Raw genomic sequence first — 14206 nt, 5'->3', positions numbered from 1 at the left:
CTGCACGGCCACCATGTACTTGCCCTTGGTGCTCAGGTAGGTGGGCACAAAAGACACCCAAACACTGCAGAAGACCAGCATGCTGAAGGTGATCAGCTTGGCTTCGTTGAAGGAGCCGGGCAGCTTCCTGGCTAGGAAAGCCACCGTGAAGCAGGTGGCAGCCAAGAAGCCCAGGTAGCCGAGGGCAACGTAAAACATGGCCACAGACCCTTCGTTGCATTGCAGGATGATCTCTTCCACCTGGGAGCGCATGACGGGCTCTGGGAATGGAGGAGAAGAGCCCAGCCAGATGGTGCAGATGAGAACTTGCCCCCCAGAACAGGAGATGACAATGGAGTTGGCCAGACTCTTGCCCAGCCATCTCCTCACCCTGTTCCCGGGCTTTGTGGCCAGGAAGGCCAGCACCACCGTGATGGTCTTTGCCAAGACAGAAGAAACAGCAACAGAGAAGATGATGCTGAAGGCCGTTTGTCGGAGAAGGCAGGTCTCTTTCCTTGGGCGCCCGATGAAGAGGAAGGAGGACCAAAAGGAAAGCAGGAGGGAGACGAGGAGGATGTAGGAGAGGTCCCGGTTGTTGGCTTTGACTATGGGAGTTTCCTTGTATTTAATGAAGATTCCCAACACTATGCCTGCTGTTATAGATAAGAAGAGGGCAACAGAAGCTAAAAACATTCCTAAATATTCTCCATAAGTCAGGAAGGTGGTAATCTTGGGGACACATTGATCTCTGTCCTTGTTTGAATGGTGATCTTCTGGGCATTTGGTGCAATGTTCTGCATCTGAGGAAGAGAAAAAGAGTGGCTGCAACATCACTTACATCCCTAATGATCTATGCTCTATTACGTTTTGAAGAACTCTATTACGTTTTGAAGAAATCCTAGACATTTCTTCCTTATGATTTTCCTTTCAACTCTCTTCCAGGATGTAATGAAGGCGATTAATCCTAAAGAAATTGAGGAAGGAGCCCCATTCCACAATGTCTGCAGAATTCTCAGAAAAAGTGTGAGACTAGATTACTGCCCTGTGTTTACTCTCAATAGGAATACCTTCCCCCTTGGAGTCACCCACCTTCCTGGGCGGAGAAGGTCCCTTCCGCACACCGAGCACAAGCATAGCAGCAAATGGGCTTTCCTTCAAGAACCACCTTGGCATATCCAGGTTGACATTTTTCTGTACACCTGGAACGAGGTATGGCCTAACCAGAAAGACAAGAAGGTGCAACAAAGAGGAACAGTTAGGAGTATTTGTGGGTATGTAATTCACTCATAGGGACGCGGGTGGCGCTGTGGGTTAAACCACAGAGCCTAGGACTTGCTGATCAGAAGGTCGGAGGTTTGAATCCCCATGACGGGGTGAGCTCCCGTTGCTCAGTCCCTGCTCCTGCCAACCTAGCAGTTCAAAAGCACGTCAAATGTGCAAGTAGATAAATAGGTACCGCTCCAGCAGGAAGGTAAACGGCGTTTCCGTGCGCTGCTCTGGTTCGCCCGAAGCGGCTTAGTCATGCTGCCCACATGACCCAGAAGCTGTACGCCGGCTCCCTCGGCCATTAAAGAGAGATGAGCACCGCAACCCCAGAGTCGGCCACGACTGGACCTAATGATCAGGGTCTCGTTACCTTTACCTTAATTCACACATAGAGTGAATTCAAACGGATCTCTGGACTGCAGTCTTTGACCCCTCATCAGGGTCCTTTCAACCCCCCACTGACCATTGGGGTGACCAGAATATCTTGTTCTTCATAATTCGTTCAGTACAACTGAGGTTTGCGCCACAAAACTCTCTTTCCTCTTCTCCGTTTACCTGCTTCCCTGCTTAATAAATCTTCAAAGAATATGGCAATGGAGTCTGAAATGTGAGTTCCCCAAATTTCAGGATTCTGATAATCTCTCAACCGCTAATTAAGACACATTTAATATGACTTTTCGAAATATTGGTTTCCCTCACTCTGTTCTTGAGGCATGCAAGGTTTCCTCGTTTTGCTGATGTATTTCCCTAGTTATTTCTAGTTCATGTGCCATTCCTTAACATTAACCTTATATTACAATAGGGTTTGCTTAGTAATTAGTAATTATAATTTCTAAAATAAATTACTTTCCATCCTTCTGCATGTATGAAAACCCAATAGTTCACTTTTACTAGGTATTTTCCCTTTTCCCTAGGTGTTTTCCCCTTTCTTCTTATCTACGTAGTCCTTTCTGTCAAAGATTCTGTCCAGAATTTTTAAATTCTCTGCCCGGCTCGGTAATAGATGATGTCTTCTCTGAGGACCTCTGGGCTCTATCTTTTCTCTGAGCATCCCAAATTTCCCTCCTATCTCAGCTGCTGTGGAAAGAAGGAGTGGCGGTTGCAGCTGTTATTGGACGGTCAATACATCATTGATCAACCCAATATACTCATTTTGCAGCAGTTGTTCAAGGAAAAACATATTCAGGATCCCCTAGCCTCCCCTCTCTGTGATTCCCCGTACCTTGTTGAATTTCTTGGGCCACTCAATGGCTTCTGGGTTAATGGTGAACTTTATGCTAGCAGATGTCTCTCTCCATATATTCCCAATTTGCACAACGACACGAGACTTATTGGGAGAGATCACCCAGTTGATAATATCGAAGTCTCCTGGGAGCTCCCAGTTCTCATCCAAGCACAGCCTGCCTCTGGAAGTATTCAGACACCGGATTTCTCTCAAGAAAGGGTGAAGCTGGAATGACAGGGGAAAGCAGCAGCACTGAGAAAGCTTGAAGCCAAGATGGATATCTCAGTCCTACTCACTTCAACCTCTTCTGATTTGGGGCTGCATGTATCTCATGTAGACTGGAATTCCTATTCAGCCATTTTTATTACTACAGACCCTGCAAGTGCTCCAATTTTCCAGGGATGTCCCTGAATTAGAGACAGTTTTTCATTTGATCCCGGAATTTCCCACTTTTCCTTATAATGTCCCTATTTTCATTGGAGAAATGTTGGCGGATGTGGAGTTATCCAACCCGCAAGCCGTCCAATTCTGTATTGGAAATTTTAATATGTTTAATATTTTAGTATGAATTTCTGAGTCCCAAGCCCCAGAAGAAAAGCCCTGGGTATCTACAGTAAAATTATCGTTATGGCATGGGCCGTCTCTATTTTCAACAGAGAAATGTTGGGCGGTATGCTACTATTACTAGTACTAATAGTAACTATGATATTTTACAGGTCTATCCCCACTCAAGATCAGCATCTGAGGGAATTGCAGTTTGCAAAAAGGGGAAGGAAATACCTGCCACGGCTGTAGCCTTTGGGGTCCCCATTGCTCTCCTTCCTCCACCATCAGCCTCCTCTGGGATCTAGATGAAAGCGAAGCATGCAAGGCCTGAGCCACAGCTTGAACATTGATGTAAGTGCTATAGCTGTCATGAGACAGGGCTCTCTCACGCTCCTCTTGGGACAATGGCTGCAGTTTCTCCTCCTCTCTGCATCTTACCCTGCCTTTCACGGACAACAGATGCTTTGAATATGAACACTGAAATGCTTGATTGAAATAATCCCCAAAATTGGACAGCGATTTATAGTTGTCAGCTTTGCTGCTCCTTATTCTGGTCTGAATTGCAAAGGACAGAGAACCATGGAGGTACTGGAATAAAATTGCAGGGATGTTAAAGCCAGTTCTGATTTCTAGCAAAGCTGTTGTGATCCAGACTTTTGCCCCTATTTCCTTCTCATATGCCACGTTTATTGACACGAGTAGAATGATGCCCCTTACATTGGTTGCATAGTAAAAAAATACCCCAACTTGTCTCCATAGGAAAAAAGGTTCCCCAGGCCTGATAAATTGATCCATATCACTTTCTGGTACTCTTTTTGATAAAGCAATGCAGATCCCTCTGCTGAGCATCAGAGGTTTCACAGCGCTCACAAATCTTTCTCCACTGTCATTGTCTGGAGTGAAGAGGCCAATCCACGTCCATCCAAAATACAGGAGCAATTCAACAATCCCCTGGTACTGACTTTCCTCTTTGGGAGTCATCCGGTAGACAAAAGGGAACAGGGTTTTACCTTCGAGAACCTGGGCAGTGAAGCCATAACTGATCTAGCAAGGAAAGCAAAAGATCAGCAATTTATTTTACTTTCATCATAACGGATATTTAATCATCTGAAATGCCTGATATCTAAATCTCTGCTGGCTGAGGCTGATGGGAGTTTTAGTCTGAAACATCTGGAGGTGTCAAGTTGGTGAAGGCTCAGTTTTGAATAAGGGATGTTGGATCCATAGCTCAGGATTTTCCCATTTTGAAAAATATCCCCACTTGACCCCTCCAAAGAGAAAATAGAATTTTACGCAGTTGAAATTCTCTTTCCCTCCATGCTCTCCCACTACTTACCTGTGGGATTTTGTAGATGCCTGACAAGGCTGAAATCACTCTTGAGATGAAAGTGTTGCTTCTTTCAAGAACAGCCAGCAGGTGATTCTGTTCTCCACAGTGATAATTGGGAATATTGCACCCACTGCCTGCAAGCAGCTCTAGCATGGCGTCCGAAGTCATCCTTGCATCAAAATAGTTCTCATAGATGTTGTAGCCCAGGGTGATGTTGGGTAAGAGCCTGAGATCCTGGTTGATCTCTTGAATGGTGAACAGGAAAGACAACATGTACCAGTAGATCCTACGTGTGTCTCTGCAATAAATGAATTCTTTAAAAAGAGTGAAACTGGCATTCATATTAATGGGGGTGGGGACATTATATGATCCAAAAAGATTAGTATGTATTGATTAATCCTATTGCATTAATATCAAACCATTTACAGTCTAGTATAGAATAAAAATTTGGAGATCTCTGCTCCATGACCGGAGCTTTGATGCAAACAGCACACAGAGCTGTTCAACAGTGGAAGAGACTCCCTCCGAAGGTGACCATGTGTCATGGATGCTTCAGGTGAGATTCTTCCAGGTTCCTTCCATCTCTGCAATCTATGATTCTATTATATAGTGGTTTTATGAGTAAGAAATGAAGGCGCCCCTCAAAATGTGTGATATACTAGGAAGTTGCTGCAAGGGCTGCTTTTGCTGCAGTGGTCTTTGACTTCTTGCAAGGGGCTAGACTATAGGTAGATAAGAGACAATTTGATTGAAGGAGGGGAAGCACCAAATACCTCAGTCCCCTTTTACTTAGAAATGAGGCCTGGTGGCTTGCAGCTTTGAGTGCGTGGTAAAACCTATAATTTTGCACATGTTTTTCATCAGTGACTCCACCAATGAGGACACCCCCTGGTCTGTATTATTTTATATAATCATTTTATTTGAAGCATATCATTCCTGCTCTTCTCCCATAAAAATCCACCCATTTTCAAGAGAGATTTTTTCATTCTGAGATGTAGGTGTCCTGTTGTGTTGTATAAAGGGAACTGTGATCCAAATAGAATAAACATAAAATAATTAATCTCAGTTGCTTGGAAACTGCTTGAGTTTCATGCCACCCTCTGGGTTAGGAAACAGGCACCTACTGTGTCAACCACTGCAGTAGTTAGAAATGAGACCAGTTGTGTGTGTGTGAAGAAAAGGAATAATTCCTTTTCACATTTTAGATTCCTCTAACAAGGAAGACTCCTGACTCATATTATTTTATTTATCATTTCAATTAAAGCACATATTTCCTGCTCTCCAGCCACCAAACGTTAACCTGTAGGATTTTAAAAATCCATTTTTAAAACTATAGCATTATTTAACAACATTTTGTTGATGGTCATTTATAATATTATATCATTATAAGGATACAATCAAAGAATGCAAGAATGCCAATGAATTTGGTCAGGGTTCAAAAGTTTGCACTGAATTTCCCCACCTGCAGGAAGCCATGAAACTCAGGCAATTTCCAGAGCTCAAAGGTTGAATTGCCTGAGTTTCATGGCATCCTGCAGGTGGGGAAACTCAGTGCATCCATAGGTAGGAGAGTGTTTCTCTAAGGAAGACCCAGGGAACAAGGAAATGGGAGAGGTTTGGGTGGAATCTTTTAGTGGACCCCCCAGCTCCCATCAGCCCAGCCAGCAAGACCAATGGTCAGGGCAGGGTAGACCTGCAACATGAGGACAGCCTTGGCTCCCCAGCCCTGAGAAAGGCGCTCTTTCCTTGATAAATAGGAACCACTAGAATGACCGTGAAACTGTGAAGTACATACTCTTCAGCCCTGGCGAAGGCTGTCTGAGAAAAGACGTATGGAGTTTCCTTATAAAAGCGTTTTGGAGAGATGATCCCACTGATGAGAAAGTGTCCAGGCCGGTAGTAATTGCGAGCATCCATTTCATCCCTGACCAGATTCAAGGGGCATTTCGCCTTGTGGTTCCCGCAGACTCCAAAGGGCATCATGAGCAGCAGAAGCTGCAACAGAAGGAGCAGGGATCTCATTCTGGCTGTGCCTCCTCCTCCTCTTACCTGCCAAGGAGGCAAAGCAGAAGAACCCAAAGACTCTTGCAAGGCCAGACTGGGTGGGCTTTCCCAATCTGGGTGGTTTTCAACTCTACCTTCAGAGCTCGGAAGCACAAGGCAGGCACACCCCTCTTTCGCCAGTTCTGCATCTTGACTCAGTCTGTCTCCAACACAGGAAATATTCTCTGCACCAACTTTTTCTTTCCCAGACACAGCGCAATTAATATTGTCATGTTGCTTTCCGAGGCTTATGCAATCTCCTGAAATATCTCCTGAGCTTTCAGAAGATGAGATGACTATAATTTTGATTATTCCAAGTGGAATAAGTTTCATCACAAAAACTTTCTGGAGTCTTGAATGGCTCAAGCGGCAGGTGCAGAGCTGGAGAAAAACACCCTTGATTCTAGCTGATCCCTTCTGATGAAACTGGTGGAATATGATGAAATGTCTAAACTCAGAGGACAAAATGATGTATTTTTTTAACGATCCTTATTTACTCATTAAGAAATACACAAATCAAAAATATTGTTCTGTAATGAAAGAAACACTTTACACAAAAAGAAAATAGAAAATAGAAAAGAAAGGGGGAAAAGAAGAGAAAGAATATCGAGAAATAGAAAAAATAGAAAGAAAGTTAAATGAAGAATCTTATCAAAGACATACAGTTTTTTAAGAAATACAAACCATCAGCGACATTACTATAAACATATATTTCCATCAAGAAGTCATTTTATCTTCACCTTATCAATTTCTCCTCGCTACTCTTACTTTTCTTATTTATGTCTAATCTCTGGTTTTATTCCCTGATTTGTTAATGACTTCCTTCTTCCTTTATATTTGTTGAAATTCCTCATTTCTTAAATTTCTGTGTCTGTTCTTATTCTACAAAAGACCATTCTCTTAACTCTGTGGAATTTAGTCTATGCTCCACCAAGAGTAATCATGGGAAATATATTTCATCTTTTAAAAAACATCCCATTCTTTTTCCTGAATGATTTCTTATTCTCTTAGTTTTGCTAATTCCAGATATTCACATAGCTTTAAATGCCATTCTTCTTTTGTCGGTATTACATTACTCTTCCAATATTTTGCTACAAGAATCCAGGCAGCTGTAGTAGCATAAAGAAAAACAGGCCTATGGGATGTTTGTTGTGAAAATACCCAATAAAAATAATTCTGTTTTTTTTAGGAAATGTGTATTTTAACATTTTCTTGAATTCGTCATATATCGTGTCCCAAAATACTTTAATTTTTGGACACGTCCACCACATGTGGAAAAGGTTTCAATTTTCATGCTGTCACCTCCAACATTTACTACTTTTTGTTATTAATCTTTGCTAATTTTGATGGAATCAAATACCACCTGTATACCATCTTCATAAAATTTTCTTTAATCAGGTAGCATGCTGTGAATTTCATATCATTTTTCCACAGGCTTTCCCATTTCTCCAATTCTGTAGGTTAGCCGAAATCCTGGGCCCATTTACCATCACATCTTTAACTTGTTCGTCTTTTAGATTCCAATCCAATAATAACCTGTACATTTTAGAGAGTTTTTTTTACTATTTTGTAGAAGTTCACTTTTGAAATCTGATAATTTATCGTCAAATCCATTCCTATTTTTATCTGCCTTAAAAATTGTTTCCTCTGTCAACGACCAGGACATTTTGCTAAGGTCTGCCCTCAACGAAAAGCCCGGCAAGGGATGGTGGGGGCTGCAGGCCACAACGAGAAGGGGGAGGAAGGGCAGGCGCAGGGAAATGACAACGCTTGGCTGCCAACCAGCAGGGGCAGCAGCCAGGCCAGCAACCAATAGAAGTGCCCCAGCCTGACCCCCCCAAGGCAGCTATAGCCATAGAAGTGGTGCTAGAACTCCCGAATGGGCACCCCGTCAAAGTTAAGGGACTGCTGGATTCGGGCAGCTCGTGTAATTTCTTCAGCAGAGACTTCGCTCTGGAGCACCAACTCCACCTGTTGCCTCTAGATTTTCCCTTGCAGGTGACAACCATCGATGGCAGGGAACTTCTGGGGGGGGGGAAGTGACACACCAGACCCCGCCAATGCGAATGAGGGTTTCCAGGCACACGGAGACCATTGTCTTTCACGTGGCCACACTGGCAGGACCCCCAATAATATTGGGAATGAGCTGGCTGGCACTGCATGATCCAGTAGTGTCATGGCATCAGCGGTCAGTCACCTTTGGGTCAGCTTACTGCTTAGGACACTGTCTGGGAGGGGAGAACCCAAGAATGACGGTGGCCAGGGTGGCTGGCCTGGCCATGGAACAAAAAGGGGAGGTGCCACCACAATATGCTGACCTGAAGGAGGTCTTCAGCGAGAGGGAGGCAGATAGACTACCCGCCCACAGGCCCTTTGACTGCCAAATCAACCTACTCCCAGGGGCTCAGTTGCTGGTGGGTAAGCTGTATGCCATGTCCGACCGGGAGATGCAGGAGTTGCGGCAGTTTATTGACAAGAACCTGAAGAGGGGGTTCATAAGGGAATCAAAGGCGGTGGGGGGCAGCCTGGTGTTCTTTGTGGACAAAAAAGAGACTAATCAGCCCAGATTGGTCGTGGATTATAGGGCCTTGAACCTGGTGTCAGAACCCGTGACCTTCCCAATTCCAAGGATTGACGACATTTTAACATGGGTGAGGCAGGGGAAGATTTTTACCAAGCTGGACCTCAGGGGGGCATACAATTTGATTAGGATAAGGGAGGGGGACGAATGGAAAACTACCATGTTCACCCCCCGGGGGCTTTCGAGTACTTAGTCATGCCATTTGGATTACAATCGGGGTCCGCCTGCTTTCAAGCATTCATGCACCACGTGTTGGGGCCCCTGCTGTACAAGAATTGCGTAGCCTTTTTGGATGACGTCTTAATCTCTTCGGACAATGAGAAGCAACACATCAGAGACGTCAGGGAAGTGCTACAGAGACTGCAGAAGCATCAGTTGTGGGTCAAGCTGGAAAAATGCCAATTTCACACCAGGGAGGTCGAGTTTCTGGGGTACAAGTTGTCAGACAAGGGCCTAGCTATGGACCCAGGCAAGGTGAAGGCAGTGCTGGAATGGAAAGTCCCCAAAACCTGGAAGGATGTGCAGAGGTTCTTAGAGTTCAGCAACTTCTACAGGAAGTTAATAAAGAACTTTGCTCACTTGACAGTGCCCATAACAGATTGTCTCAGTAGCAAAAAGAAGTTCGCGTGGACCGAAAGTGCCCAGCAATCCTTTGAAAGGCTGAAGAAGGCGTTCGCTTCGGAAGAGCAGCTCCTGCACGTTGATCTGGAGAAGCCCATGAGACTGGAGACGGACGCGTCCGACCGAGCCGTTGGAGCGGTCCTTTTGCAGCCCAGGGCCAAGCAGGACTGGAGGCCGTGTGCCTTTTTCTCAAGGAAGCTGAGCAAGTCAGAGCAAAACTACACAGTGTATGACTGAGAACTGCTTGCAATCTATGTGGCGTTTCGGCAATGGAGACATCTGTTGATAGGGGCGCGGCACAAGATCCAGGTTTGTACTGACCACAAGAACTTGGAATACTGGCGGACCGTGCGAGTGCTCAACCAGAGACAGATTCGATGGGCTCAGGAGTTCTCCAAGTTTTCCTTCAAGATCCGATACGTGCCGGGAGAGGAAAACGTAAGAGCAGATGCTCTCTCCCGGAAACCGGAGTACATGGAAGGAGAGGGACCACCAGAGATCCGACACGTGTTTCCCGAGGACCGGTGTGTGTGGGGGGGAACGTTGGTTGGGAAACGAGAACTGGTAGGGCTTTCTAGAGACGACGCGTTCACTCAAGCAAAAATCAGGGAACTCTGGGACGGAAGGGAAGACCATGGAGGGTTTGAGGAAAAGGAAGGGCTACTGTACTATAAGGGGGCACTGTATGTACCGGGGGAGACCTTGAGGGGGAAGGTACTTAAACAACTCCATGACAACCCAACAGCTGGGCACTTTGCACAGCACAAGACCATGCTGCTTGTCACCAGGCAGTTCTGGTGGCCAAAGGTGAGGGAAGACGTACGGGAATATGTACGGGGGTGCGACCGATGCCAGAGGGCAAAGGGAGAGAGGGCTGCCCCCGCAGGGTTACTGGAACCCTTACCTACACCGGGAAGGCCCTGGGAGGTGGTGTCCATTGATTTTATGACAGATTTGCCCAAGTCGAGGGGGAAGACAGCAGTCATGGTAGTAGTCGATCTACTGACAAAAATGTGCCATTTCATAGCTTGCTCACTCGCGGTGACGGCAGAGGAGACAGCCAGGTTGTTTGTGGATCACATTTTCAGACTGCATGGGGCTCCCTCGAGGGTAATCTCGGATCGCGGGAAACAATTTACTTCCAGGTTCTGGAGGAAGCTCATGAGCTTGCTGCAGGTCGAGGTGAGCTTCTCGACGGCGAGGCACCCAGAAACCAATGGACAAGCAGAAAGAGTGAACAGTATACTCCAGCAATACCTACGCTGCTACGGCAGCGAGAGACAGAACGATTGGGTAGAGAAACTAGCTTTGGCTGAATTTGCGTACAATAACGCTGAACATGTGTCCACGGGAATGAGCCCGTTCATGGCCAATTATGGGTGTCACCCCAGGGCCTTCCCGGGGAGGGGGGAGGAAGGATGGAGTGTACCCGCGGCTGAGCAGTTTGTAGAAGAAATGGAGGCCTTGCACCAGCAACTCAAGATGAACTTGGAGCTGGCCAAGGAAGCTTACAAGAGGCAGGCGGACAAGCACCGTCGGGAGGGGGAGGCCATACAGGTGGGAGACCGGGTGTGGTTGTCAACTCAAGGGTTACCCCTAAAGGGAGGGTGCAAGAAGTTGCAGCTGAGGCGGCTGGGGCCTTTTGAGGTAACACAGCAGGTGAACCCAGTGGCATTCAAACTCAAGTTGCCGGATAGCATGAAGATACACCCGGTGTTCCATAGGTCCCTACTTTCACCGTACAGGGAGGGGCGGGAATTTCCGGGGCGGGAGGGAGGAGTCACCACCCACCCGCGGGTAGAGGAGAGGGAACACCGCAACCAAGCCACGGAAATACTCGATTCAAGGTGGCGAGGTCGCCAGGTGGAGTACTTGGTAGCTTGGGAGGGAGAAACCAGGTCAGAAAACACGTGGGTCCCCACTGAATCAATCAATGACGGCTATCTGGTGGAAGAATTCCACAGTTTGTTCCCGGATAAGCCAAAACCACCAGCGAGATTCTGGGAGGAAGAATTTGGAACCACAGACGACGAAGGGGACTTTGTGGGTTTTCCTGCCTCCGAAGAGGAGGGAGGGGAGGTGTCAGAGGGAGAAGAATCAGACTGGGAGGTCCACCCAGCGGGGAGAGATATGAGCGGGTGGGAGGCTGGTTTTGAATCCTCAGAGGATGGTGACAGCTCCTTCAGGGGATTCCCCGCATCATCGGCTGAGGAAAGAGACGAGGTTCTATCGGAAAATCGCACCGGGGGTGGAGGGGTCCTGGGGAGGAGGTGGATGTCAGGGAATTGCCATCAGAGCCAGAGGGAGAAGGAGGGCTCCAGAGGGATTTCGGAGAGCGTCCCGGGAGGGAGAGAAGCAGCACATCTTCTGGGGAAGGAAATCAGCGTAGCACCAGTGGAGAAGGGGGGCAGATGGGGGAATCGGCGAGGTGGCTCCATGACTCCTCGCCGGGGACCAGCGGGGAGAGCACGGGTCCTCCGCTGCCCACACCCTCCCTGCGCAGAAGACTTCCGCACAGGGAGAGTAGGTGGAGACTAGGCGTCAAAGAGCTTCTTTGCTGGAAGAAGTTTAAGAAACGCCCACTGACGGATTCTGCCAGCGATTGAGACAGCCACGGGCGAGTGGCTGTCCGGACAGAAAGGGTTCATTCAGGCAACCCAGCCAGGTGTGGCGCCGATTTACGCACGAGCAACCCCTAGAACCATTACACAGTGGTACCTTGGGTTACATACGCTTCAGGTTACATACGCTTCAGGTTATCCGGCCGGATAAAAAGGCAGTTCTGACGCTAGTGGATGCTAAAAAGGCCTTTGATAGTGTATCTTGGAAATCTGTGCAAAAAACTATAGAGAAAATGAATCTAGGAGGAAAAATGAGTTGTGGAATTCAAGCAATATATAAAACACAAAAAGCAAGGTTGATTATAAATAACAAAGTATCAGAATCCTTTAACATCTCAAAGGGCACGACAAGGTTGCCCATTATCGCCACTGTTATTTATCACAGTCCTAGAAATACATCTAAAAGCAATAAGGGATGATCCAAAAATAGAAGGAATAAAATTGGGGGAAAGAGTATATAAACTGAAGGCCTTTGCTGATGATCTGATAATTACAACAGAAAATCCACTAAAAAGCATATTAGAAACATTATCTAAAATGAATGAATTTGGACAGCTATCAGGCTTTAAATTAAATAAGGAAAAAACAAAATTACTAGTGAAAAATTTGGAAGAAAAGGAGAAGGTAGAGTTAGAAGAGAGGACGGGGTTAAAAATAACAAATAAAGCCATATATTTAGGAATTTGGATTACAATGAAAAATATAAATCTCTATAAGGATAATTACGTAAGAGTCTGGAAAGAGATAAAAGAAGAACTAGAAGTTTGGAGCAGATTAAAATTGTCATCTCTACAATCTCTACAATCAAAATGGTCATGCTACCGAAGATGTTGTTTTTGTTTCAATCCGTCCCAATTATAAGTGGGCTCAACTGCTTCAAAGATTGGCAAAAAAGATCTAGCTAGGTTTATCTGGAAGGTAAGAAGCATAGGATTAAATTTAAATTGTTAACAGACTCAAAGGATAGGGGAGGTTTTGCGCTTCTTGATCTTAGATTATATTATGAAGCATCATGCCTAGTTTGGATCAAAGATTGGATAACTCTAAAGAATGCTAAATTATTAGATACTGAAGGATGGGACAACATAGTCGGCTGGCACGGCTATTTAGGTTAGAATAAGGTTAGAATACAGAAAGGATCCCTTAATCACATTAGGAAAGCAATTTATGAGGTTTGGGAAAGAAATGAAAATTTGTTGGAGTCCAAAACTCTCACCAATGGAGGCAATGGCAGTCAAAAGGAAAAATATGGAATCTAACTGGCAAACATATAAAGAGTTACTGGAAGAAGAAAATACAGTGGTACCTCTGGTTACGTACTTAATTCGTTCTGGTGGTCCATTCTTAGCCTGAAACTGTTCTTAACCTGAGACACCACTTTAGCTAATGGGGCCTCCCACTGTCGCCCCCCAATTTCTGTTCTCATTCTGAAACAAAGTTCTTAACCTGAGGTACTATTTCTGGGTTAGCGGAGTCTGTAACCTGAAGCGTATGTAACCCGAGGTACCACTGTAATCAACTTAACTGAAAAAAGATGATATACTTAAGCAAACGGGTATGACCTGGCTACAATACCATCAACTAAACAAAATTTTTAAAATTTTTAAGGCAGATAAAAATAGGAATGGATTTGACGATAAATTATCAGATTTCGAAAGTGAACTTCTACAAAATAGTAAAAAAAAACTCTCTAAAATGTACAGGTTATTATTGGATTGGAATCTAAAAGACGAACAAGTTAAAGATGTGATGGTAAATGGGCCCAGGATTTCAGCTAACCTACAGAATTGGAGAAATGGGAAAGCCTGTGGAAAAATGATATTCACAGCATGCTACCTGATTAAAGAGAATTTTATGAAGATGGTATACAGGTGGTATTTGATTCCATCAAAATTAGCAAAGATTAATAACAAAAAGCAGTAAATGTTGGAGGTGCCAGCATGAAAATGGAAACCTTTTCCACATGTGGTGGACGTGTCCAAAAATTAAAGTAT

General features: G+C 45.3%; 2 protein-coding genes across 8 annotated transcripts in view; one reads left to right on the top strand and one right to left on the bottom strand.

The window, feature by feature from the left end:
• Positions 1-14206, top strand: part of LOC310753287 (vomeronasal type-2 receptor 26-like) — a 48127-nt gene that overhangs the window by 24161 nt on the left and 9760 nt on the right. For 5 of the 7 annotated variants that reach the window (XM_083594410.1, XM_083594409.1, XM_083594407.1 and 2 more), the window contains one exon: positions 1041-1188. In XM_083594410.1, the coding sequence (XP_083450536.1) occupies positions 1041-1188 (148 nt within the window). The other 2 variants (XR_014543317.1, XM_083594412.1) reach the window with 2 other exon arrangements.
• LOC310753214 (vomeronasal type-2 receptor 26-like) lies at positions 2311-6722 on the bottom strand (the record flags this gene model as incomplete). The annotated part of the gene is made up of 5 exons (XM_083594273.1): positions 2311-2322; positions 2468-2695; positions 3185-4060; positions 4353-4644; positions 6142-6722. The coding sequence occupies 5 exons, from the start codon at positions 6720-6722 to the stop codon at positions 2311-2313; spliced, it is 1989 nt and encodes a 662-aa protein (XP_083450399.1).

The sequence above is a fragment of the Podarcis filfolensis genome (assembly GCF_964270895.1).
Source record: "Podarcis filfolensis genome assembly, chromosome: 18".
Classification (NCBI taxonomy): domain Eukaryota; kingdom Metazoa; phylum Chordata; class Lepidosauria; order Squamata; family Lacertidae; genus Podarcis; species Podarcis filfolensis.
The sequence above is the reverse complement of the archived record's forward strand: the minus strand, read 5'-3'. Positions and strand labels throughout refer to the sequence as shown.